Genomic DNA, 26,575 nt, shown 5'->3' with positions numbered 1-26,575 from the left:
TTATTAAACTTAACGTGTTTAAGTGTTAACCCAAACCATCAGAACAGTGTGGCAGTAATGTTCTGTGTAACATGTATGTTATTGCTAAATGTTTTATCTCAAATATTTTCACATTTTCTACAGACATGGCGAGGGCAGTGGCAAGGCAATGACATTGTTGCCAAAATACTCAGTGTGCAAGAGTGTACTCTTCGCAACTCGAGAGATTTCCAAGAAGAATTTCCTAGGCTGAGGTATGTAGATCATTTTATAATTTCTCACAGTATTTGGATAATGTGTATGTATGTTAGACACCAAATAGCTGTAGTTTAAAATGTGCTGAGGTGTTGTTAAACAAATACTCCTTTTTCTTTCCTGTTAGTCAACATGATACATATTTTGTAGCATAAAAAAAAGAAAACACTGTATTTTACCAATATAATTTACAGAATATTCAACCATCCTAACATCCTGCCGGTCCTGGCGTGTTGCAACCAGCCTCCGAACCTAGTCATCATCAGCCAGTTCATGCCATTTGGCTCACTGTTCAACACCTTGCATGGAGAATCAGGTCAGTCATACAGATAATTTCAGTATTTACAGAGAATCAGGTTGGTCATACAAATCAGTATTTACAGAGAATCAGGTCAGTCATACAAATCAAATCAGTGTTTACAGAGAATCAGGTCAGTGATACAAATCAAATCAGTATTTACAGAGAATCAGGTCAGTGATACAAATCAAATCAGTATTTACAGAGAATCAGGTCAGTCACAAATCAAATCAGTATTTACAGAGAATCAGGTCAGTCATACAAATCAGTATTTACAGAGAATTAGGTCAGTCACAAATCAAATCAGTATTTACAGAGAATCAGGTCAGTCATACAAATCAAATCAGTATTTACAGACAATCAGGTCAGTCACAAATCAAATTTGTATTTACAGAGAATCAGGTCAGTCACTGACCAAATCAGTATTTACAGGGCTGTTCTTTGGCTTTCGCAATGTATAATTTACTTAAACAAGTGAAAAAAACACTGAAGCTGTAGTATGTATTATGAAGTGCAGTAATTTATTCATCTAATTTTCAGTTTATATTCTATGAATATTAATTAATCAATGTATCATTACACCACAGTTTGTGTCGACACATTATGATGATCAGGTAAAACACAGTGAAACACTGAGATGACATGATTATCACTCATCTTGTGTACTTCAACAACTGAATATTTATCTTTACATGGATAGTTAAATTTATGCACTATATGGAAATAAACTTTAGTGTTACAATGGTATTTGTTGATGTGACAAATTTAACATCTTAAATAGAATAATTTCATGAATATAAGATCATGCAAAATGCCTGCTTGCTTAGCTTGGTCATAAGAAATGTGCTTATCGTAAGTTAGGAATAAATATAATGTTCCCACTCGTTTCTTGGATTGCAGAATAAATACCGTGACTGGTTAATGACTTGAAATATTGTTTTTATCCTGTTGAGGAAGAATGAATAATTCCCCTTGATAAGTCTAGTAAAGTTTTCCACTCTTACCATTGCACAATAAAGCTGATATCCTACATGGTTCCTGTGTTAATCTCTATTTTAATCTCTATTTCTAGGGATCGTTGTGGATCAAAACCAGGCTCTACAGTTTGCCATTGATGTCGCACATGGAATGGAATTCCTGCATTCTCTCGAACCCATGGTGCCCAACTTAGTGCTTCTCAGCAAACACATCATGGTAAGAAAGAGCAAGTGGTATTCATAAAGCAGATAACAAGACTATTTAGTTCATAGTGTTAAAAGTAGAAACTTTTCTTGATCTGTTTGTCTTTTTAGGTGATTTGTCAAGGTAATGTTTTTAGTTTACATTAGTCATTTGGTGGATGTTTCTTTGGTGTTGAGATATATGCTATACTTCATGATGTTGTTTTCTTGCAGACTAAGGTTTTTCTCACTTCAGCTTTTAACAGAAGACATTTTTCACCTGGCAATGCTGTACAAGTTCAAGTTCATACAATATTGAGGGTTAATGTTAATTTCTAGATCTTTATATTTATACCTCTGTTTATTGAAGTATTGTTTCTAGTATTATATACATTCTGAAGTAAATATCATTTTAAAACTATTATTTACAATAAATATTGATTTTGAAAATTATTTGTTGTTAGGTTATTTGACTTGTTTTCAGCCCAATTAACCACTTTGATTTTTAGATTGATGAGGACTTGGCTAAAATTAATGTTGATGATCCCAATCGCTACGCCAGCGATATTGCCATTAATGGGGTAACTCGAGTTGGCCAATGTTATTGTGCATATGCATTATACATATTACTCCTATCTGTATACCTCCTGCATCTCTGTCTACTAACTGCCAGTCATAGGGTCTGTGACGGTTTTTTTCATATACACAGTTACACTGAGATGTATCAGTTTGGTGTTTGTCGAGGTTTTTGTTAGAGTAGATTCTGACTACATTACAAATTATTCATGTAAAGTTAGTGTGTGTTTGTGTGCTTATTTAGTCCTCATTTTTGTATTTGTGAGGGATTTTGTTTTAGGGTGAAAACTGATTATGATTAGCTATTTTGCGTGTGTGTGTGTGTGTGTGTTGTTGTGTGTGTGGTGTGTTGTTGTGTGTATGTGTGTTGTGTGTGTGTGTGTTTTGTGTTGTTTTTATTGATTTAGCCTAGAATTGACAGTTGACTTCATTAATATCCATTCTTAATTGTGTTATTTTAAAATTTAAGAAACTAAGGACCATATTAAATTTGCATTTTTCAGGACCAAAAATATTAATATTTTGTATAGTTCGACTAATGACTTGCAAAATCACTGACATGTTTTGTTTCTTTTCTTTTTCTAAAAATATTATTATTATTAATTTGTTTTGTAATATAAATTAGATTATAATAAAACATTTTGAAGTGCCTGCTGACCATAACACTAATAAAATTATAGATCAAATTACAGTAAACCCAACATTTTGTTTGCATTATTGATAACCCAACTTGTTTAAAATTCTGCTAGAAACATATGCTAGAATACACAATATCTGTGGCCAAGTTGACAAAATATCATAACTTTATATTTATATGTCATTGTGTTTTATATCCATTTAATGCAAAACATTATGTAATTATGGAATATGGATCATGGTAAAGATGAAGGAAAATTATTTAAATGTATGTATTATTTATGCACCATTTTTAACTGCAGATTTAGTAGACTAGTTTTATATGTAAATGTAAATTTATGACTAAAAACCTTTGTTTTACTATTTCAGACAGTACAAATAAAACAGTTCACAGAATACTATAAATCACTTTAAAAAAAAAAATCATAATGATATAATTTTCTGCATAAAATAGATACTAAATATATGTGAATGTACTACTTCTGTTTTGTGAATTTGTGTCCAGTTTTGTTTTAAGATAACCTTTTAGAAACACACTTAATTCATTTTCTTAATATGTAATTGAAGATTTAATTATTTTATGGGATAGTACTAACATGGAATATAGTATCACAGATTTTTATTTGAATATACACTATGCGGATATGATAAATGCTATTTACCAGACAAAATTAATAATACCAATAGTAGTAGAAAAAGTGGTCAGTTTAGAAATGAGTCAACATCTACCAGACCCAAGTTGGTTGGATGGTTACTGTGATAGGTTTTGTGAAACAGTCTTTGCTTTTCATGTAATCTCTTCTTCAAAGTTATTACTGTTATAATGTGTTAAGAAAAGCATAATTTAGAAAATGGTTTAGCTGTGCATATGTACTGAATTCTTACTGTTTATTTTATTTCAGTTTTTTCAATGCAATTACCTTTTGAGAAATGAATTTTTAATTTTATTGTTTTAAAATTATGTTTTATTACACATTTGTTTAATGTAACAAAAAGACAACTGTCATTTATATTTACATTCAAACACTAATATATTTCAATATAATTTTATTTCCTATTTATTACATTAGGCATGAAGTGTGTTTGGGTGTTTTTGTTGTTATAATATAATTTACTATTTATTTTTATTATTGTTTCTGTTGTTTTATTTTGGTTCATGGTTTTGTTTTATTTTGTTGTATTTTAGTTTGAAATCAACATTTTATCATGCATGCTTATGTCCTTATTTGTAAAATGATAATTTTCAGAATTATAAACATTTATTTGATAAAAAAAAGGTTACTACTACTCTGAGGAATAACAAAGCTACTTGATTTGAAACATTGATGTAGTTTACAACTTGACAGTCATTGAAAACACTTACGAAATAAAATATTGTATTAATCTAAATAGATTTAAATTATAACAGTTTTTATTGCACAGTAATAAGGAGTTGTGGTTTATACAGTTGAACATTGAATACCAAATGACATATTTCCTTGTTTTATATGTAAACTAACTCAAATGCATTCATACGGTTTACTGACTACCGAGGTTTACAAAACAAACAGCTTACATTTTGTTACTTAGGACTGGTGGACCTCCCTTTCTGTGGTATTATTAAGAGTTTATTTTGGAAAGTGATATATAAACCCAATACATGTAATAAGATATACAACTTTAGGCATCCTCTTACCAACAGCTGAGTGTAAGGTGGTTGTGTTGGCTACAGAAGTACAATCTTTGTCATGTTCATGCTGTATCATATCCACAGGACAAGGCTTCTATTTGTATCTGTGATTCATTTACAGAAATGGAAAAAAGAACGGAAGGAAGGAATGTTTTATTTAACATCACACTCAACACATTTTAACGGGAAACAGATAGGATAGTACTGGCATTAATATCATTGGCTTTAGATGATGACACTAATTAAAAGCATTTACCATGATTTTGAAAGTACCTTGCCTTGTTAGTTAACTTAATTTTAAGACAACATAATTAATTATGAAAATAATCTTTTAAAATGAATAAATGAATGAATGTGTAATGACACCCCAGCACAAAATACACATTGGTTATTGGGTGTCAAACAAAGATAAGTATATGGATATATTATTTACATTAAAAATAACATTTATATACGGTAATTAGATTCTTGTAAAAAGAAGGAAAATTTTGAATCGACCCAAAATGTATTTGAAGTGTTAAATTGAGGTGGTGTTTAGAGTAAACTTTAATATGAGGTCATCAGATAAATCTAATAACGCTGTGTAATAGGTTTTGTTTTTGTTAAGTGCAAGCAGTTTGTTAATATTTTATGGATGTACGGATAATTAGCTATTTATTTAAATCTTCAAGACAGTTTTTCGTAAAATATTCTGAGCTGGAGTTCCTTCAGCAATCCTGTTGCTTGGAGGAAATAGTGTATCTACTTCACATGCAGGGCTCGAACTTAACGACGGCAATTGCCGTCGTTGAGATATAAATTGCTGTAGGTAGATAGCATTACCGATGGCACTTTTGTGCAGTCGATAAAACTCCTCAACAATGGCAAAACATATACACCAGGTGTACATAATCTGCCAATATTTAACATTTTCACATTTGAAATATGTTAACATACAGCAAAATAACCTTTCAGTCATATGTATTTTCTACAAATGTCACTTTAAAAAATAGGCATAGCTCAAAATTGCCGTCGGTGGGCTGTTTCACCCATGGCAATTCTTTTAAAAATTGCTGTTGGAGACAAATAGTTAAGTTTTAAGCCCTGCATATATGAGGTTATTGTTGCTTGGTATGGGTTTCTATTTTCAGTCATACCTTATAATACTGGCATACATTTTTATATTTTCCGAGTGCCACATGTCTCAAGACAGAACTTTGTATTCTGACATACTTTCCAATCACAATTGTCCTGAGGCATATGGCTTTCTTTTTGTTTTCATGAACATATAAAATACCCCTGCTAACACCTTCATTTTACCACAAAAAAAGAGTTGAAGTAAAAAGTCTTGAATGCACAAAATGCACATTTGTTAATTCAACACATTTGTTATTTGTATTGTTAACAATTATTTAATAATTTATAGACTAAATGCTGTTCACAATTTTAATGAGTATACAAACTACACTAAATTAGTAAACCGCAAACTCTTTTTAGAAAATGAACCTTACAAAATCAACATTTGCGGAGGGGAGAGTGTATTAAAATAAAAATGGTTTGTACGCTCTTGAAGAATTTCTAATTGTGAATGACACCTAAATATTATAGACAGTACAGTTTCTTTCCTGTTACTAAAAGACATTTATATGTTTTTTGTCATTAATTCAGATAACTGCTATATGTATTTCAAATATATTTAATAACACTTTTAAAATTCATTTGTAATTTATCTTTGCTTTCTCTTTGGAAAACTTGGAATTCTAGGTATCGAACTGACCTAACATTGTATTCAGTGTAAATGGTGTTAATTTTATGCAGGATTTTTATTAAATGAAAACACAATCTGTTTTTATTCTTCCTGTCCCATTAGACTATTGGTGAACTGGGGGAAATGTATTGGTCTGGCAGTAAGGTATATTAAGTGGTCGGCAGTCTTTTTTCATGGCATGTTGATCAATTATTGTTTGTTGCTTGTGAGTTGTATGAGACAAACACAAAACTGTAGTCGGTAATTAGGTGAATGAATGTGTGGACATTAATTTGTATGTCTTTTGTATCATAGAGTTATACTAATGATACATTTTTGTTTTAAATGGATTTATTCATTTTGTTCTTTACACTGATTTTTAGTTTTGACAGTTTAAATCAATCTGTAATAAAAATTTACAATTTTTGCAATATAATTCTTATTTGGGTAATTAAAGAAGAAAAAAAGGACATATTTTGTACAACACGCTAACAATATTTGTGTTTTTTACTCTGTGTGTTTGGTTTTGGGTTTTTAAATTTATTTTTCCTATTATAAATGTATTTTGAAAATTCTACCAATTTACAGTATTTTAAATTAAACACATAAGTCTGGAGAATATTTCTTTAATCTTATTTCCAGCAGCTCTGTTACTGTATTAGGTGTTGGAATAAACTAATTGTTATTATTGAATGTTTATTTTTACCTGTAGTAACTCTTTGTTTTCTCCAATTCAACATGTTATTGTAGATTGACGAAGATTTGACAGCACGAGTCAACATGGCTGACTATCGGTTCTCGTTTCATGAGAAAGGGAAGATTTATGATCCAGCCTGGATTGCACCAGAAGGTAAAAATATTGCATTCAAAAGGAACCATTATTAGTAATATTTATGCACATCTGTGAGATTATTCCACGTTTTAGAGCCAGAAGGTATTTACCACTATTTGTGTTTTTGAGGTTTATATATTAATAAAGAACCTTGTCACCTTGTGGCTTGCACTATCTATCTATTAGCCAGATAGTATTTTACTGAAAATAAAATGTGTATAGAATGTTCACCATAAGTGTAGACAGTTTAATATAAGATATGATAGGAGCAAAGAATCAGCCCTGTTCTCATACAGACATTTACATACATTAGTATATATATACTAATTCATGGGCGGATCCAGGAAATATTTTTAGGGGGGTACCAAAAAAGAAGGGCACATTGACTTGTCAAAAGGGCACCTTACTACAAGTTTTGATATTTACAATTAATATGAATTCCTACAATTCTACGTCATAATATACTAGCAATAATGAAGTAAATTGGCGTCACTCGCGTTAGAACCTCAATGGGGCCCCATTGAGACTCAATAACACAGACACATATCTGCAAGCTTGCGCATGTACACGAAAATCTTGATTTCATTTATCTACAATATAATTATTGTTTACTTAAAAAAAAAAAAAATTCTACAAACAAAAAGGGCACTTGGACATTTTGAGGGCACTTGAACAATTTTTGGGGGGGACGCGTCCCCCTGGTCCTCCCCCTTGGATCCGCCCATGCTGAATATAAGATATGATAGGAGCAAAGAATCAGCCCTGTTCTCATACAGACATTTACATACATTAGTATATATAAACTTGTAAGTAAATATACTTCGGGCGAGTATATTTGCCATGAGAACAGAGCATAATGCCCTTGACCAATTTTAACAATAAACAGAGCACCTTTGTAGAACATTGACCATTCCTTGGGTTTAGTACTGTTGGTGTTGGTGTAGCCTGAATGTTATATTGTGGGGACCTCCTTCATTGGGGGGTGGGGGTCGGGGGGTAACCACACCGACTATGAACCAAGTTATGGGAAAATATCAAAGGTGGTGTATGTGTGTATGTTGCTATAAGGTTAGTGTTGCTGGATTGGTAATTTATACATGTTCAAATATGTTTCTATTTCAACTGGAAGAAATTTCTTAAACAGGTAATGCTTGTATGTTTTATGTGACTTAATTTTAACACTTCCTTAGTTTATTAATGATTAAAACTCTTTTGGAATGTGTAGGTTGCAGTTTTATAATTTGATTTCATGTTTTTTGCAGCCCTCAAGAATAAGACTGAAGACATCAACCAGAGGGCGGCTGACATGTGGAGTTTTGCCGTGCTGCTGTGGGAGCTGGAAACAAGGGAGGTTCCGTTTGCCGACATGTCACCCATGCAGACTGGGATGAAGGTACAGCGCCCGCTTTATTCTTGTATATCACTTGGGGCGTAACCATGCAGACTGGGATGAAGGTACAGCGCCCGCTTTATTCTTGTATATCACTTGGGGCTTAACCATGCAGACTGGGATGAAGGTACAGCGCCCGCTTTATTCTTGTATATCACTTGGGGCTTAACCATGCAGACTGGGATGAAGGTACAGCGCCCGCTTTATTCTTGTATATCACTTGGGGCGTAACCATGCAGACTGGGATGAAGGTACAGCGCCCGCTTTATTCTTGTATATCACTTGGGGCGTAACCATGCAGACTGGGATGAAGGTACAGCGCCCGCTTTATTCTTGTATATCACTTGGGGCGTAACCATGCAGACTGGGATGAAGGTACAGCACCCGCTTTAGTCTTGTATATCACTTGGGGCGTAACCATGCAGACTGGGATGAAGGTACAGCACCCGCTTTAGTCTTGTATATCACTTGGGGCGTAACCATGCAGACTGGGATGAAGGTACAGTACCCGCTTTATTCTTGTATATCACTTGGGGCTTAACGATGCAGACTGGGATGAAGGTACAGCACCCGCTTTAGTCTTGTATATCACTTGGGGTTTAACCATGCAGACTGGGATGAAGGTACAGCGCCCGCTTTATTCTTGTATATGACTTTGGGATGAAGGTACAGCACCCGCTTTAGTCTTGTATATCACTTGGGGCTTAACCATGCAGTCTGGGATGAAGGTACAGCGCCCGCTTTATTCTTGTATATCACTTTGGGATGAAGGTACAGCGCCCGCTTTATTCTTGTGTATCACTTGGGGTTTAACCATGCAGACTGGGATGAAGGTACAGCGCCTGCTTTAGTCTTGTATATCACTTGGGGCTTAACCATGCAGACTGGGATGAAGGGACAGCGCCCGCTTTTTTCTTGTATATCACTTGGGGCTTAACCATGCAGACTGGGATGAAGGTACAGTGCCCGCTTTAGTCTTGTATATCACTTGGGGCTTAGCCATGCAGACTGGGATGAAGGTACAGCACCCACTTTATTCTTGTATATCACTTGGGGCTTAGCCATGCAGATTGGGATGAAGGTACAGCACCCACTTTAGTCTTGTATATCACTTGGGGCTTAGCCATGCAGACTGGGATGAAGGTACAGCACCCGCCCCAGATTTTTAGTAAACGTTGATCTGCAGGTAACCGAATATGGGTCATGTGTCCAGGTAAACTCAGGCGCGTGGTAAAACAGTGACAAGTCATCTTGTAACTCATCATCGGTATCATTTTCTTCTAAATTGCCATGTTGAATGACATTTCGTTCACGATCGCCAATCTCGATTAAATCCAATGCACCAAAGTCCATATTATCCCACATTTCATCATCGGAAAACCCGTCATCTGAATCGCAACCATTATTTTCAACAGACGAAATTTCGTCACCTCGGTTCATGTTTAATTACAGTCAGAATATCAGTATAAACTTGGAAAAACTCATTCAAAATTCGCTAGAACATGGGCGCAGCCATTACAGTGTGTCACATGGCAGCTATGGTCGCGCGAGATTTTGTCTAATTATAATATTGACGCGTCACTCGGCGCCAAATATGAACAGGTGTTACAAGCCGCTAAACCGGCCTGTCGTGCTGAGAGGCACTGGATATCGCTAGCCGGTATGCAGACTGGGATGAAGGTACAGCGCCCGCTTAATTCTTGTATATCACTTGGGGCTTAGCCATGCAGACTGGGATGAAGGTACAGCACCCGCTTTATTCTTGTGTATCACTTGGGGCTTAGCCATGCAGTCTGGGATGAAGGTACAGCACCCGCTTTATTCTTGTATATCACTTGGGGTTTAACCATGCAGACTGGGATGAAGGTACAGCGCCCGCTTTAGTCTTGTATATCACTTGGGGCTTAACCATGCAGAGTGGGATGAAGGTACAGCACCCGCTTTAGTCTTGTGTATCACTTGGGGCTTAGCCATGCAGACTGGGATGAAGGTACAGCGCCCGCTTAATTCTTGTGTATCACTTGGGGCTTAGCCATGCAGACTGGGATGAAGGTACAGCGCCCGCTTAATTCTTGTGTATCACTTGGGGCGTAGCCATGCAGACTGGGATGAAGGTACAGCGCCCGCTTAATTCTTGTGTATCACTTGGGGCTTAGCCATGCAAACTGGGATGAAGGTACAGCGCCCGCTTAATTCTTGTCTATCACTTGGGGCTTAGCCATGCAGACTGGGATGAAGGTACAGCACCCGCTTTAGTCTTGTGTATCACTTGGGGCTTAGCCATGCAGACTGGGATGAAGGTACAGCGCCCGCTTAATTCTTGTGTATCACTTGGGGCTTAGCCATGCAGACTGGGATGAAGGTACAGCGCCCGCTTAATTCTTGTGTATCACTTGGGGCTTAGCCATGCAGACTGGGATGAAGGTACAGCGCCCGCTTAATTCTTGTGTATCACTTGGGGCTTAGCCATGCAGACTGGGATGAAGGTACAGCGCCCGCTTAATTCTTGTCTATCACTTGGGGCTTAGCCATGCAGACTGGGATGAAGGTACAGCGCCCGCTTTATTCTTGTATATGACTTGGGGCTTAACCATGCAGACTGGGATGAAGGTACAGCGCCCGCTTAATTCTTGTATATGACTTGGGGCTTAGCCATGCAGACTAGGATGAAGGTACAGCACCCGCTTTATTCTTGTATATCACTTGGGGCTTAACCATGCAGACTAGGATGAAGGTACAGCGCCCGCTTTAGTCTTGTATATCACTTGGGGTTGTATATCACTTGGGGCTTAGCCATGCAGTCTGGGATGAAGGTACAGCACCCACTTTATTCTTGTATATCACTTGGGGCTTAACCATGCAGACAGGGATGAAGGTACAGCACCCACTTTATTCTTGTATATCACTTGGGGCTTAGCCATGCAGTCTGGGATGAAGGTACAGCACCCGCTTTAGTCTTGTATATCACTTGGGGCTTAACCATGCAGACTGGGATGAAGGTACAGCACCCGCTTTAGTCTTGTATATCACTTGGGGCTTAACCATGCAGACTGGGATGAAGGTACAGTGCCCGCTTTAGTCTTGTATATCACTTGGGGCTTAGCCATGCAGACTGGGATGAAGGTACAGCACCCACTTTATTCTTGTATATCACTTGGGGCTTAGCCATGCAGATTGGGATGAAGGTACAGCACCCACTTTAGTCTTGTATATCACTTGGGGCTTAGCCATGCAGACTGGGATGAAGGTACAGCACCCGCCCCAGATTTTTAGTAAACGTTGATCTGCAGGTAACCGAATATGGGTCATGTGTCCAGGTAAACTCAGGCGCGTGGTAAAACAGTGACAAGTCATCTTGTAACTCATCATCGGTATCATTTTCTTCTAAATTGCCATGTTGAATGACATTTCGTTCACGATCGCCAATCTCGATTAAATCCAATGCACCAAAGTCCATATTATCCCACATTTCATCATCGGAAAACCCGTCATCTGAATCGCAACCATTATTTTCAACAGACGAAATTTCGTCACCTCGGTTCATGTTTAATTACAGTCAGAATATCAGTATAAACTTGGAAAAACTCATTCAAAATTCGCTAGAACATGGGCGCAGCCATTACAGTGTGTCACATGGCAGCTATGGTCGCGCGAGATTTTGTCTAATTATAATATTGACGCGTCACTCGGCGCCAAATATGAACAGGTGTTACAAGCCGCTAAACCGGCCTGTCGTGCTGAGAGGCACTGGATATCGCTAGCCGGTATGCAGACTGGGATGAAGGTACAGCGCCCGCTTAATTCTTGTATATCACTTGGGGCTTAGCCATGCAGACTGGGATGAAGGTACAGCACCCGCTTTATTCTTGTGTATCACTTGGGGCTTAGCCATGCAGTCTGGGATGAAGGTACAGCACCCGCTTTATTCTTGTATATCACTTGGGGTTTAACCATGCAGACTGGGATGAAGGTACAGCGCCCGCTTTAGTCTTGTATATCACTTGGGGCTTAACCATGCAGAGTGGGATGAAGGTACAGCACCCGCTTTAGTCTTGTGTATCACTTGGGGCTTAGCCATGCAGACTGGGATGAAGGTACAGCGCCCGCTTAATTCTTGTGTATCACTTGGGGCTTAGCCATGCAGACTGGGATGAAGGTACAGCGCCCGCTTAATTCTTGTGTATCACTTGGGGCGTAGCCATGCAGACTGGGATGAAGGTACAGCGCCCGCTTAATTCTTGTGTATCACTTGGGGCTTAGCCATGCAAACTGGGATGAAGGTACAGCGCCCGCTTAATTCTTGTCTATCACTTGGGGCTTAGCCATGCAGACTGGGATGAAGGTACAGCACCCGCTTTAGTCTTGTGTATCACTTGGGGCTTAGCCATGCAGACTGGGATGAAGGTACAGCGCCCGCTTAATTCTTGTGTATCACTTGGGGCTTAGCCATGCAGACTGGGATGAAGGTACAGCGCCCGCTTAATTCTTGTGTATCACTTGGGGCTTAGCCATGCAGACTGGGATGAAGGTACAGCGCCCGCTTAATTCTTGTGTATCACTTGGGGCTTAGCCATGCAGACTGGGATGAAGGTACAGCGCCCGCTTAATTCTTGTCTATCACTTGGGGCTTAGCCATGCAGACTGGGATGAAGGTACAGCGCCCGCTTTATTCTTGTATATGACTTGGGGCTTAACCATGCAGACTGGGATGAAGGTACAGCGCCCGCTTAATTCTTGTATATGACTTGGGGCTTAGCCATGCAGACTAGGATGAAGGTACAGCACCCGCTTTATTCTTGTATATCACTTGGGGCTTAACCATGCAGACTAGGATGAAGGTACAGCGCCCGCTTTAGTCTTGTATATCACTTGGGGTTGTATATCACTTGGGGCTTAGCCATGCAGTCTGGGATGAAGGTACAGCACCCACTTTATTCTTGTATATCACTTGGGGCTTAACCATGCAGACAGGGATGAAGGTACAGCACCCACTTTATTCTTGTATATCACTTGGGGCTTAGCCATGCAGTCTGGGATGAAGGTACAGCACCCGCTTTAGTCTTGTATATCACTTGGGGCTTAACCATGCAGACTGGGATGAAGGTACAGCACCCGCTTTAGTCTTGTATATCACTTGGGGCTTAACCATGCAGACAGGGATGAAGGTACAGCACCTGCTTTAGTCTTGTATATCACTTCAGGCATTCTGTCCTGTGTATGCAGCTCAGGTGCGTGGATGGCACCTCTCCATAGATATTGTTGCACATACCATGGCATTTGATATTCCACATATGAAGCCAGTGTAAATATTGTCATCACCTTACCACTCCCCTCAACACACAAATGATTAAACAGGCTTCTGAAAATTTCACAACAATAAACGTTTCCTCACGTAAGCCTAGATTTGTATTACCTATTTTTCACTTGCGGATTAAATTTAGGACTTGGTCTTGATGGGTTACACAAAAAGAAGATGGGTTACCCATATTTTCAATTCTCAGAAGCCTGTAAAATGAGATGACGTGACCTTCACATTACTGAGAACTGTTACTCATGAAATAAGGCAGCATCAGGTGAATTTCATCAGCTCGTGTCACTTCCTCCCCAGTTGTATAGGTTACACTACAGATAAGTTACATTGTTTAGAAGAACGCTCCACACAACTGTCAACGTGTGTAACAGCAGCCTGCACTGAAACATAATGATGCTTGCTAGTATAAACCTCAGTGAAATGGTTAGTAATTTGTCACCCCTTGAAGCCAATGTGTATAAGCCCTGCTCTTTGTCACACTCCTTACTGAGCAATGACCACTACATCATTGAGGCTGGTTATTCATATTCTCTTGTATATCTCATTCACTGCAAAAGATCTATGCTGAACAGCCCTTTTTGCGACAATCACGGGACAAAGGATATAATAACCAATCGAACGCTGAAGAAAAACTGAAATAGTTTCATGCTTGTCAGGGCTAGCTCTGGGTCAGCAGAAAATTTTACCAAATTATCTAGTAAACTTGAAACCCCAGTAATTTTACCAAATTATCTAGTAAACTTGAAAACCCAGTAATTTTACCAAATTATCTAGTAAACTTGAAAACCCAGTAATTTTACCAAATTATCTAGTAAACTTCAAAACCCCAGTAATTTTACCAAATTATCTAGTAAACTTGAAAACCCAGTAATTTTACCAAATTATCTATTAAACTTGAAACCCCAGTAATTTTACCAAATTATCTAGTAAACTTCAAAACCCCAGTAATTTTACCAAATTATCTAGTAAACTTGAAAACCCAGTAATTTTACCAAATTATCTAGTAAACTTCAAAACCCCAGTAATTTTACCAAATTATCTAGTAAACTTGAAAACCCAGTAATTTTACCAAATTATCTAGTAAACTTCAAAACCCCAGTAATTTTACCAAATTATCTAGTAAACTTGAAAACCCAGTAATTTTACCAAATTATCTATTAAACTTGAAACCCCAGTAATTTTACCAAATTATCTAGTAAACTTCAAAACCCCAGTAATTTTACCAAATTATCTAGTAAACTTGAAAACCCAGTAATTTTACCAAATTATCTATTAAACTTGAAACCCCAGTAATTTTACCAAATTATCTAGTAAACTTCAAAACCCCAGTAATTTTACCAAATTATCTAGTAAACTTGAAACCCCAGTAATTTTACCAAATTATCTAGTAAACTTCAAAACCCCAGTAATTTTGTAACAAAATAACAATTATTACATGAAATTATTTCCCAAATTAAAATAAAATTTGCCAAGTGTTTTTGAAATTCGCAATTCGAGTGCCAGAGCTAGCCCTGCTTGTTACTATATTTGTTTAATAAACTGTTTGTAATATTTTCTAGATTGTTTGTTACTATATTTGTTTAATAAACTGTTTGTAATATTTCCTAGATTGTTTGTTACTATATTTGTTTAATAAACTGTTTGTAATATTTCCTAGATTGTCAGGCATCGAAATAAGTCGAGAACGGTCGTTCAGGTTACCGAGAGGTTACCACATGTAAGAAAAGTCGACAAAAATTTCAACGTTAACGGTAGTTTCGTTTCTGAACGTAAACCAGACAATGCATTCCAGTCTTCTACGTTTCATTTTCTCGTCAGGAATTGCATCGATGTTCGCGCGTACTTGTGCAATTGCAAGCATTTATAGTTTATCTGCGTTTAAGCAGCGTCCACTAGATGCATTTACTTCCGCGTTTCGTATTCTCGTATGAAATTGCACCGATGTTTGTGCGCACTTGTGCAATTGCAAGCAGTTTCGGCAATCCACGTTTAAGCTTCTGTCGCGGGTCAGGCCCCTGGATATCCAGAGACCGGATCCGCGACAGACATGCTCGAAACTCCACTGGTATATGAGCATGTTAATACATATCGGTTTCGTTTTCCATGTTTAAGCAGCGCCCACTAGATACATTTACTTCCGGATTTCATTTCTCGTACCGATTTTGGCACGTACCGATACAATTTCAGAATTATTATTATCTTTCATTGTTGTATGATAAAATACGAGAAAATAGAAAACAGAACATTTTTATTTTAATCAATTTATTTATTCAATTGTTCAGTTATTAAATATGAGTCACATACTTGTAAAGAATTACATGTAATACATTAAGAACAGTGATAAGATCAAGAATGAATCATAAATACAAGTATACTACAATAATCATCTGGCACACATGTAAGGGCATTAAAAGTAGTAGTAACAGGAATTCAATTCTAACGTTGATATAGTTGTGCTAACCTATAGGATACCAAGCTATATTTTGTGGTACCCTGTAAATGGGTTACCAGACAATGCTTATTTCGATGCCTGGATTGTTTGTTACTATATTTGTTTAATAAACTGTATGTGTGTGTTTCCTAGATTGTTACTATATTTGTTTAATAAACTGTTTGTAATATTTCCTAGATTGTTTGTTACTATATTTGTTTAATAAACTGTATGTGTGTGTTTCCTAGATTGTTTGTTACTATATTTGTTTAATAAACTCTTTGTATTATTTCCTAGATTGCTCATGAAGGCCTGAGGATCACAATCCCGCCGGGAATATCGAGTCACATCTCGCGACTCATAAAGATCTGCATGAATGAGGAGCCGGGCAAGCGGCCTCGTTTCGACATGGTCATTCCCATCCTGGAGAAGATGAAACACACTAACTAGATTGAATCAGGCGTTAAACACTCTAATTAGACTGAGTCAGGCTTCACATCCTGGAGGAGATGAAACACACTAATTAGACTAAGTCAGGCTTCACATTTTGGGAAATTAACACTTTGAGATGCTGACTGCCATCTTTGACAAGATCAAATTATCTTACTAAACTGCTATGCTTCAGGAATAGGTAGTGAACCCTGTCTATAAAGACCACCCAGTAAATGCAGGCAGGTCAGAGAAATTCGATATCCAAGTGCTGTGACATCTGCACTGGCTACTTGTAACATCTAAGTGTTTTCACTTCATAACTAAGATGTTGTGTTGCTTGATGGAGGTCCTTATCATACCCACCTAATACAAGGATAAAAAGAATTCTATTTTGAATGACAAACAGTGGATGTGTTTTTTATCTTCATTTTGTTTTTCATGAATATTTTTCACATAGTGCATTGGATGATCTGAAAAAAAAAAAAAAAATCTTTATTTTAGTATAGTATGAAAAGTTTTGCCCTTTATAAAGAACATATTTTGAGGTTTTCATTTTTAATGGATCTCACATCCTTGAATAAAGGTTTTGTATGTGTGGGTTTTTGAGTAGATGAAAAATAGAATCATTTTGCTATTCTAGATTAGTATGGTTTTATAATAGACAAATGTCTTATTCAAGGTGGTCTTTATAGGCAGGTAAAGAGAACCCTCTGAAGCAAGTTTAGTTGTAGTTTGTAGCAGTCATAGTATATTACCTCACTACAAGATTAGTTACACCAGTTACTTTAGTAACTTCAAGCTGGTTTCACTAAATGTAAATTAAACTCGGTGTTTAATTTGGTGTGCATCTACTTAATCTTATAATTCAGGCCAGTAGTTATGTATTGCTAACTCATCTAAAGCTTATGGCATGGTCTCACAGTGTGACTTGTAGTAACGATTTGTTGTGTATGAACACAAGAAGTGATTTATTGTCACATTGTGTATTACGCAGGAAAGGGAAAATATCGGTGTATAAATATATGTAAGAATTCCAAAAATAGATTTGACTGGTTAAGAACTTGTGTTGTGTTGTAGGCTATATGACAACTTCTGTTGGTTTACTTCACAACTTAAGTGAATAAATGAATGTTTAATGACACCCCAGCACGAAAAATACATTGGCTATTGGGTGTCAGATCACAAGTTAAGTATGCAATAAGAAACTTAATAATATTGGCACTTCTATATATGTGATTCTATGTTACAAATTGTTACTACAACAACATGTCTGAATGTAGCTTTAACTTGAATGAAGACATTGTTATGGTGCTATTGTCTGTGTGTTATGGAGAAAGTTCTCAAACACGACTAGTCCCATGGAAAGCAGGCTTGATGGGGAATATTGCATTATATATGTTTAAGAGATGATTCTGGCTTAGTACTACATGTATGATGCATTAGTTCTATATTTTCAAACCAAGTACATTTATCTGGAGACTACAAACCCCATCATTGAAGTTCCAACACTGCAATATTCTTTAAGGTTTTTTTTATATGAATGTTTGCCATATTCCTTTGTTGAAACATTTTAGAATGGAAAATGGATGTGCTATTGCTTTTCATATGCACACGATCATTGCCAAGTAGAGGCTTTCACATAACCTGACTGTTTTTAAATTGGGCATAATGTGGTCTGACACTAAGACAGATAGCAGTATGATATTGTTTAGAAAACAGAATGATGAAGTTATATTCCAAGAAATAGCACACACACAGAATCATTGTTGTGTTGGATTTCTTGTATCCTTGTTTAGACATATTTACAAATGCAATGAGATGCAGTGCCTTTTAGTTGTATTTCAAATGTTAAATTTTATTGACACATTTTCGTCCATACATACATTCTCCTGTGATAGGCAGTAATTTATAACTTGTGGGTCAAGTCTTTGAAATTAATAAAATAATCTGGAGAAACATGTTAATATTTAAAGGTACAATGTACAATTAATTAGGTTTTTGTCCCACAGTTAATACAGTGTGGTCAGTCATTTTAATTTAGTGTGGTTAACAGATTTATTACTTGCTAGGGGAGTCTTATACATCATGTATGGTAAAGTATAAACTGACATAAAACCAATACTGTAATAGTTGATTGTTTAGATAGATGACATATTTTGTATTATTATTTATATTTTATGTTCATATATATATACATGTATATACTTTTCATTATTGCTGGTTATGTTCCGATGTAATGGATATGTGTTTTCAGCATTCAAATTTATATCATCTAGCAAAAGCAATTTAATACAGATAATAACAAAGTAAATACATGGTAATGATAAACATGCCATTACAGATACATTTTGCAATGTTTTGTAGCGACACTATTGAGTGCTGTCACGAAATTCGAGGAATGCAAATTTCTGTTGTAAATATGATATATGTCATGGCATGCAGTCAGTGATTTATTTATTTAGGGTGCATTTAATGTCATGGTAAAATCCATTAATTATAATATGGTTGGATGAATCATTTTCATTTGCTAACTACAATCAGAAATAAATAAGTACTTCAGAAAGCACTTATTTGTTTTCTTATCACACTATCCTTGAGACTTTAAGTAGTTTTGTCCATAGATATAAAATAATGTTACAGTATTCTCTGAACTAGCTTGTACTCTGTCTTGTACTGATACGAATTTGACTACAACCTGTCCCACCAAGCATCATGGACATTTGAAAAACAAACATTAATAACTTATAGACAGATGGTCCGCCTAGAATCAACATTTTAGCTGTGTAATTAAGATTTAAAACAAAAATATTTCCATTGAACATGCCGAATAAAAGTCTTAACTAAGAGGTTTGACAGATATTTGATGACAAATTTGATGAAGTTATAATGGTCATTCAAGAATAGTTGTAACAAATAATAGTATTTGTAAGTGCCATGACAAAATAATTGAGGTGAAATATTTGATTGAATGATTTGTTAATGACCTGATACTGTGAATGCAAGAAGTCAAAACTATTACACTGCCAGATGATTTTCTTTTCTTTTGCATAATGGATGTTGCATAATGTAGGATAGATGTGAAAGAGTTTCCATTTCAGAAAGAGTTTGACCCGTACCCCTCTATATCAAAGGCTCTAAAGACTAACCCTAACCCTATCCTTATCCCTAAAACTACCCTAACCATTGAAAGGGGGATACGGGTCGAACTCCTGCCTCCATTTCAAGACTAAGGCATCTCACTGACCATATAGTACAGTTTATTACTTTTACAGTAGGTAAAAGGGTTTATAAATACAGACCTACACCAACAATGTAAATGGGTGTTAACCAAAGCTGGTCACCATTTTGGGCATTTCTCCAACTGTGTTTAGTTTGGATTATTTTCTTATGTGGATGTGTATCGGTTGAGAGTAGAACATTATATAGTTTTATCAGTAGTGGCATATTGGTAATACAGCAGATGGGATGGGGTTTGGTGGGGTGTTAGTATGCAACAGAAATCCATTTTTCTTTTTGCATGCAATGCACATAATCTAAGCCAAGAAAATAGCCAGGAAGCATGTTTTTACTAGTCAATCACTAAACTTGGGTTTGAATGTGACATAGCTTGAAGATCAAAAATATTTTACGGAAATCAAAGGATGTCACATTACTAGAACAAAAAGGTTTATGATCTAAATGCTTATATATTGAAAACATACCAAAGATTAAGTTTGTAATTAAGATCTGTTTGTTTTCCATATACTGTATTTCATAAAATTCAGCAAAATCCATATTAGTGACATAAAACTTTAGCAAGGTTGGCATATCAGATAAAACATTTTTTAATTAGGATTGGCTGAAAGAAATCTTTTGATGTATTTTGATATTATGGTTGACATTATGCTGCTTACAGACATTTTAAATTTAGTAACAAATTGCAGTAATTTGCATGCCAACTAACTATTGTTGTTGGCTGTCCTTTTGGTTTAATCGATAGTATGTAACCATTATCGTGTGTTCAGTTATTCACTGACAAAATAATCACACAAAAGTGTTTTGGAACAGTCTATTTTTTGTCTCTTTAAATTTAGTGTCATGAAATTTTTTTTAGCGTTTTGTATGGAATTGCAAACTTTGCTAACATCTTATACTTGCTAACATTTCCTGATTGACAGTAAATGTAGATTTGTTTCTAAAGGACAATAAGTTTGTTAGTTGAATGAATAACAAGTGTAAAATCGTAATAGGGGGTCTACACCACAGTTGTGGGATAATGTTTACATAAAAACTGTAAAGTATAGAGCAGGACTGACTTGTACACATAAATACACATTTTCATTGTTGTTTAGGGTTTACATTATCCTCATTAAATTGATTAATATATTTCTTTGTTTTTTGCCTGTGCAGCTATCTGCTGTTTAGTGGTTCAAATATTTGTCAGTAGTATGTGTGTGTCAAGTGAGTTTTGCTGTAGCTAAAAATCAGTTATTTTATTGTGTATTGTTATATTCATCAATGTCTTCCAGTCAATTTTGTAACTTTGCTTACATCAGGAATTTGGGTGTCATATGTGTTCTTGCTGGCAGCAAAATATTTGTAATGTAGTATTATTTTGAGTGCTAAAAATGCTATATTTTAATTTTGCATAACATTTTGAAAATTCGATATTAGCATTTACCATAATAATGGGAACTTTAAAATACTATACAAGTATGGATAATAATTATGATGCATTTTTTTCAAATGGAAACACCAGTGTTAATGTTTGGAATTTTAAAAAAGATTTTTTCATAATTATTTAAAGTTGAATATTAAAAAAAAATAACCACAAATCACGGCATGTGAATATGCATTGGCTAACCTTGTTCCCTTTTTGAGAGATGATTTTAAAAACCAACAATTGGAGGTGGGGACACAGCGAAAAATATACTAAATTTGTTACTTGAATAAATTTGTTAGTTACTGTATTATGTAGCTATTACATAGTGTATTTTTGTTTTGTATGACCAGTATATTTTATACATGACAGTTAGACCACGCTTGTATGATGTGGCTGGTTAAAATACGGCCAGATAACATAACTCATTTCAGTAATACAAATTATACATGCATGTCTTTATAGTCAGCCGCATGTTCATTATATCTCATGTCGTTTGCTTGTTTGCTTATTTATTGAATTTCAAATAAAGTGAACATTATTACCAGAGTTGTTGGTTCTTGATTTTATGAAGTGAGGGTCAGTGTTTAGGCTTTACTGCCTGTGACAAGTAATTTGGGGAATAAAACAAGTAAATGGTTCTAATAACTTGTCCTTCGGGATATTGGCATAGCTAGGATTTTATATTGGTGGGGCCATCCACACTGGGGTCACATGTAAATATAAAAGGGTGTGAGGAAAAGAAAAGGGGGGGGGGGGCAATTGGGATGGGGTCATGTGCCCCCAGTGGCTGCACCAATGTTACAGAACAAAACCGTTGAAATTAACAAGATATTAAAAATATAAATGTTTAATGAATTCAACAGAGTGAGAGAGGTCAATGTCATGACCTTGCACCTATACACTGAGTTGTTAAAACTCGCTCTGGGTGGGAGCAGGTACCGAGATGCGAACCCAGTACCTACCAGCTATAATTAAGTCCGATGGGTTAACCTCGGAGGCCGGTAAACAGGTCAGGTCATAGGGCTTTACGTGCACTTTCAAAACAACTTGTAGCGCACGCCTGTCCAGGACAGGAAAGGGAGGGACCGCCTACACGGGCAGGTGCAAGGGAGCACCAGCAGCCCGACCAAAGTCGGTCGCAGGCGGGGGTAGGGTTGATGGTGCTATGGAATTTTGAATGGCGCAAAGTATTATGCCAAAGAGAAAAAGTGCGCAAATTTGGTTGAGGAAATTAGACGCAATTTTGAACGGTCGGTCAAAAAGAAAGTTCCAGAGCTAGCATAGGTTTTGACATTAGTGAATCGAGAGTAGCTCGTTAATTAGACCTCTATGATGCTGTGGTGTCTCCCTAGGTTGACATTAGTGAATCGAGAGTAGCTCGTTGATTAGACCTCTATGATGCTGTGGTGTCTCCCTAGGTTGACATTAGTGAATCGAGAGTAGCTCGTTGATTAGACCTCTATGATGCTGTGGTGTCTCCCTAGGTTGACATTAGTGAATCGAGAGTAGCTCGTTGATTAGACCTCTATGATGCTGTTGTGTCTCCCTAGGTTGACATTAGTGAATCGAGAGTAGCTCGTTGATTAGACCTCTATGATGCTGTGGTGTCTCCCTAGGTTGACATTAGTGAATCGAGAGTAGCTCGTTGATTAGACCTCTATGATGCTGTTGTGTCTCCCTAGGTTGACATTAGTGAATCGAGAGTAGCTCGTTGATTAGACCTCTATGATGCTGTGGTGTCTCCCTAGGTTGACATTAGTGAATCGAGAGTAGCTCGTTGATTAGACCTCTATGATGCTGTGGTGTCTCCCTAGGTTGACATTAGTGAATCGAGAGTAGCTCGTTGATTAGACCTCTATGATGCTGTTGTGTCTCCCTAGGTTGACATTAGTGAATCGAGAGTAGCTCGTTGATTAGACCTCTATGATGCTGTGGTGTCTCCCTAGGTTGACATTAGTGAATCGAGAGTAGCTCGTTGATTAGACCTCTATGATGCGGTGGTGTCTCCCTAGGTTGCTCCGACTGCTTCTGGTCGTGGCGTGACAACCTAAGGGAGACCCGAGCAATTGTGGAGATTGGGGGTGGGATAGGGTAAGCTGGTATTCTTTTGTTCAGCTTCCCCTGGGTGCAGTGCAACTGTGTACTCGGAGCCGGTATTCTTTTGCCCAGCTCCTTATTAAGTACGTGCTGGGCCATTAAATGGGGGCGGGTGCATTGTTATCATTAGTCAATACACCCTATGTACTGTTGCGGTTGTGCATGCTGTCCGTTTGTAAATCCTAGTTTGGTGTTAAGGTTGTTCCTATTGTCCTAAGTCCCTATTCTAGTGTAATCAACGGCAATCCAAAGCCCCCCCCCCCCCCCCATCCTTGGATTATAATGAAATACAAAGGGGGAGGGGGATTATACTAGCCTAGCTATCTAGTTTGAAGGGTTTTACCCTTATAGTGTGAGTATTGGTTAAAAAGCCTAGCGCTTAGCATTCTTAATTTGGTGTCTGGTTTCTTATCAGTCTCTTCTTCTGGGACCCTAAGTGACTCACCTGGTAAACACAGGTCAGGTCAGGTCATAGGGTTTTACGTGTACATTCAGAACAAGCTGTTGTAGCGCGCGCCTGTCATGGGCACAAGACAGGTGGTAAACACGTGTTCGTTGAAGTATTTATAGCGAGCGACGACCAGTCCCGTGACAATAACAGTTGGTCATGTGACTTGCGTAGACGTAGAAGTTTAACCATCCGTGACAGGTCCAAGATGTCGGGCAATCAATTTGAAGACGTGTCTCATTACAGTTCTTTTCTTTGCGGAATTTGTTTCGGACATTTTAACAAACCGAAAGCTCTCCCGTGTCTACACACGTTCTGTGAAAGCTGCCTACACGGCTACGTTGCCAGTCGGTGCGGTGGGCGTGTGCAGTTTCCTTGCCCGGTGTGCAGGCAAATTATTTACCTGCCTCAAGAAGGTGTCGGATCATTTCCCGATAACACCATCATACTTGGATTAATGCAAGTAAGTCGTTTTGTTTGAACAGTTCACTGATTACTGTTTTGTAGCAATACAACCGGCCTCCGAGTCGGTGGCGCAGTGGTTAAGCCATCGGACTACATGCCCGTAAATACAGGGTTCGCAGCTCGGTACTGGCACCAACCCAGAGCGAGTTCTTAAGGGCTCAGTGGGTAGGTGTAAGGCCGCTACTGTACCCTCTTCTCTCTCATTAATCACTAACCAACTAACAACTAACCCACTGTCCTGGCCACACAGCCCAGATAGCTGAGGTGTGTGCCCAGGACAGCGTGATTGAACCTTAATTGGATATAAGCACGAAAATAAGTTGAAATGAAATGTAGCAAGACAGCGGTCAGTGTTTTAACTTGCGAGATTGGTACACACACGTAGAGAGAGAGAGAGAGAGAGAGAGAGACTGACGGGGATATTTGATGTTTTAGCTTGTGAGACTGGCATACACACACACAGACACACAGAGGGGGGTGGGGGCGGACGGACGGACGGACGGAAGTGGATGTTTCATTTGGCAGAGCTCCCTATCTGAATGCCTGTCAATGTCTTCTTTTGAAGAATATCTTTAACGTTGAAGAAGCCAAGGACAAACCCACTACGCCATCCTGATGTTAATTTAATGGAAAGTATAAATAATAATTTAAAGGAAAGTAAGCATTAATGGCATAAAGATATTAATAATTGAATTCTTCAGTTATTCACTTAATTTTTGTTTCCACAGAAACTCTCTTCAGACAACACAACGGAACCGGTTGAGCTGCCTCCAAGCTATCAGTCACTTTTTGGCGGGAAGGCATTTGACGTGGACGGCGGTGATGACGTTGACGTACTTGGAGCGACGTTACTGACGAGTTTCGGAAGTCATGGCACTGCGAATGATCAGTTCACACACATTTCCGGTTTGGCTGTGAACCCGTACACCGATGACGTAGCCGTAGCAGATTGCAGCTTGAACAAGGTGGCTATATATTCCATGCGCGGGGAACACAGGTCCACCTTCTTCTGTGATTGTTCTGTCAGAGACGTGTGCTTCGCTAGAGGCGGGAGCGTCTTTGTGACGGTCAGTCGTTCTGGGTCTGCGATAGTACGAGAGTATTCACTGGACGGCAGAGTGTTAGCATTGCACGGGTCGTTTTACAAGTACGATAACCCGTGTGGAATCGCCGTTGATTCAAGACAGAAAGTTGTTATTGCAAGTCTGGAAAAAAACTGTATCCACGTTTTGACTGACAGGCTGAAGCCATCGATCAATTTTGGATCAAAAGGAGCAGGTGTTAATCATTTTTTGCACCCGTATTATGTTGCTATCAACGGTAGAAATGACATCATCGTTTCCGACAGTGGAAACCACAGGGTCAAGGTACACCAAGGTAACGGACAGTTTATTCTAAAATTTGGAGGTCAAGGACACGAAGAGGGTCAGATGTTTTACCCCATGGGTGTGTGCGTAGATCGCCACGACAACATCTACGTGGCTGACGCCAACAACTACAGAGTGCAGGTGTTCAGGTCAGACGGAGTGTTCGTCGCGTGTCCTATAACTCGTACGTTTGATCTGGGCCTTGACGTGAAACCCACCAACGTGGCTGTTCACAATGACACTCTGATTGTAGCCCTAAGAGGCAGCCGATTTAGTGAAATCCGCCTGTACAGGTGGAGCCCGCCAGTGTCTTTGAGGACTCAGAAACCGTCCATTAGCTCCTTCTGGTGTTGTTGCAGCAGAGATATTCCCTACGACGAACTTTAAAGGCACAACATTTGATCTGCTAAATGGACTCAATATATATATTGCCTGTAAATGGAACATATTAAATATTTTTTGAAGCATACATTGCTCAAGCAGGCACATAGCCGTCATATCCCGTTTGTTATTAATAGTCCCCTACCGGTCCAACCAGAAGGGACTATAGGTTTCATCTCCGTCCTTCCTTCAGTCTTTCGGTGTTCGTCCGTCTGTCCCACATACAGTTTTCCGGATGTTTGATTTTCCCAAATGCCTCTAGATATTAAGCTCAGATTTTGTATATAGATTGATCATGTTCTGTTACAGATCAAGTTTGACTTGTGTGGCAATATAGCAATTGTTCACAGAGTTATCGTCCTTGAACGTAGAATATATTAAAATTAGGTTTTTGGACTTTTGCAATGCCGGAAGATATAGAGATGAAATTTTGTATATAGCTTTATCATGAACTTTTACAGATCAAGTTTAACTTCTATA

General features: G+C 37.6%; 2 protein-coding genes across 3 annotated transcripts in view; both read left to right on the top strand.

The window, feature by feature from the left end:
* The window catches only part of LOC121376478 (integrin-linked protein kinase-like), a 28,582-nt gene extending 6,704 nt beyond the window's left edge, over positions 1-21,878 (top strand). For both annotated transcript variants that reach the window (XM_041504355.1, XM_041504356.1), the window contains 6 exons: positions 124-233; positions 429-550; positions 1,605-1,726; positions 7,050-7,149; positions 8,394-8,524; positions 16,561-21,878. In XM_041504355.1, coding sequence (XP_041360289.1) covers positions 124-233; positions 429-550; positions 1,605-1,726; positions 7,050-7,149; positions 8,394-8,524; positions 16,561-16,713 — 738 coding nt within the window. In that variant the 3' untranslated portion in view covers positions 16,714-21,878. The remainder of the gene's footprint in view (positions 1-123; positions 234-428; positions 551-1,604; positions 1,727-7,049; positions 7,150-8,393; positions 8,525-16,560) is intronic.
* A 2,181-nt stretch (positions 21,879-24,059) lies between these two features.
* Positions 24,060-26,200, top strand: LOC121376438 (tripartite motif-containing protein 3-like). Its single transcript, XM_041504304.1, has 2 exons — positions 24,060-24,345; positions 25,076-26,200. The coding sequence occupies exons 1-2, from the start codon at positions 24,091-24,093 to the stop codon at positions 26,099-26,101; spliced, it is 1,281 nt and encodes a 426-aa protein (XP_041360238.1). The 5' UTR covers positions 24,060-24,090; the 3' UTR covers positions 26,102-26,200.
* Positions 26,201-26,575: the final 375 nt, after the last annotated feature.

Source organism: Gigantopelta aegis, chromosome 6, assembly GCF_016097555.1.
Source record: "Gigantopelta aegis isolate Gae_Host chromosome 6, Gae_host_genome, whole genome shotgun sequence".
In the NCBI taxonomy this organism is placed as follows: domain Eukaryota; kingdom Metazoa; phylum Mollusca; class Gastropoda; order Neomphalida; family Peltospiridae; genus Gigantopelta; species Gigantopelta aegis.
This window is presented reverse-complemented; position numbering and strand designations above follow the sequence as displayed.

What these genes read in the sequence shown, in the direction of transcription:
- LOC121376438 (XM_041504304.1), top strand. Translation starts at nt 24,091, where the DNA reads ATGTCGGGCAATCAATTTGAAGACGTGTCTCATTACAGTTCTTTTCTT. An exon ending in TCATACTTGGATTAATGCAA is followed by an intron (nt 24,346 to 25,075) that starts GTAAGTCGTTTT and finishes TTGTTTCCACAG; the next exon opens with AAACTCTCTTCAGACAACAC.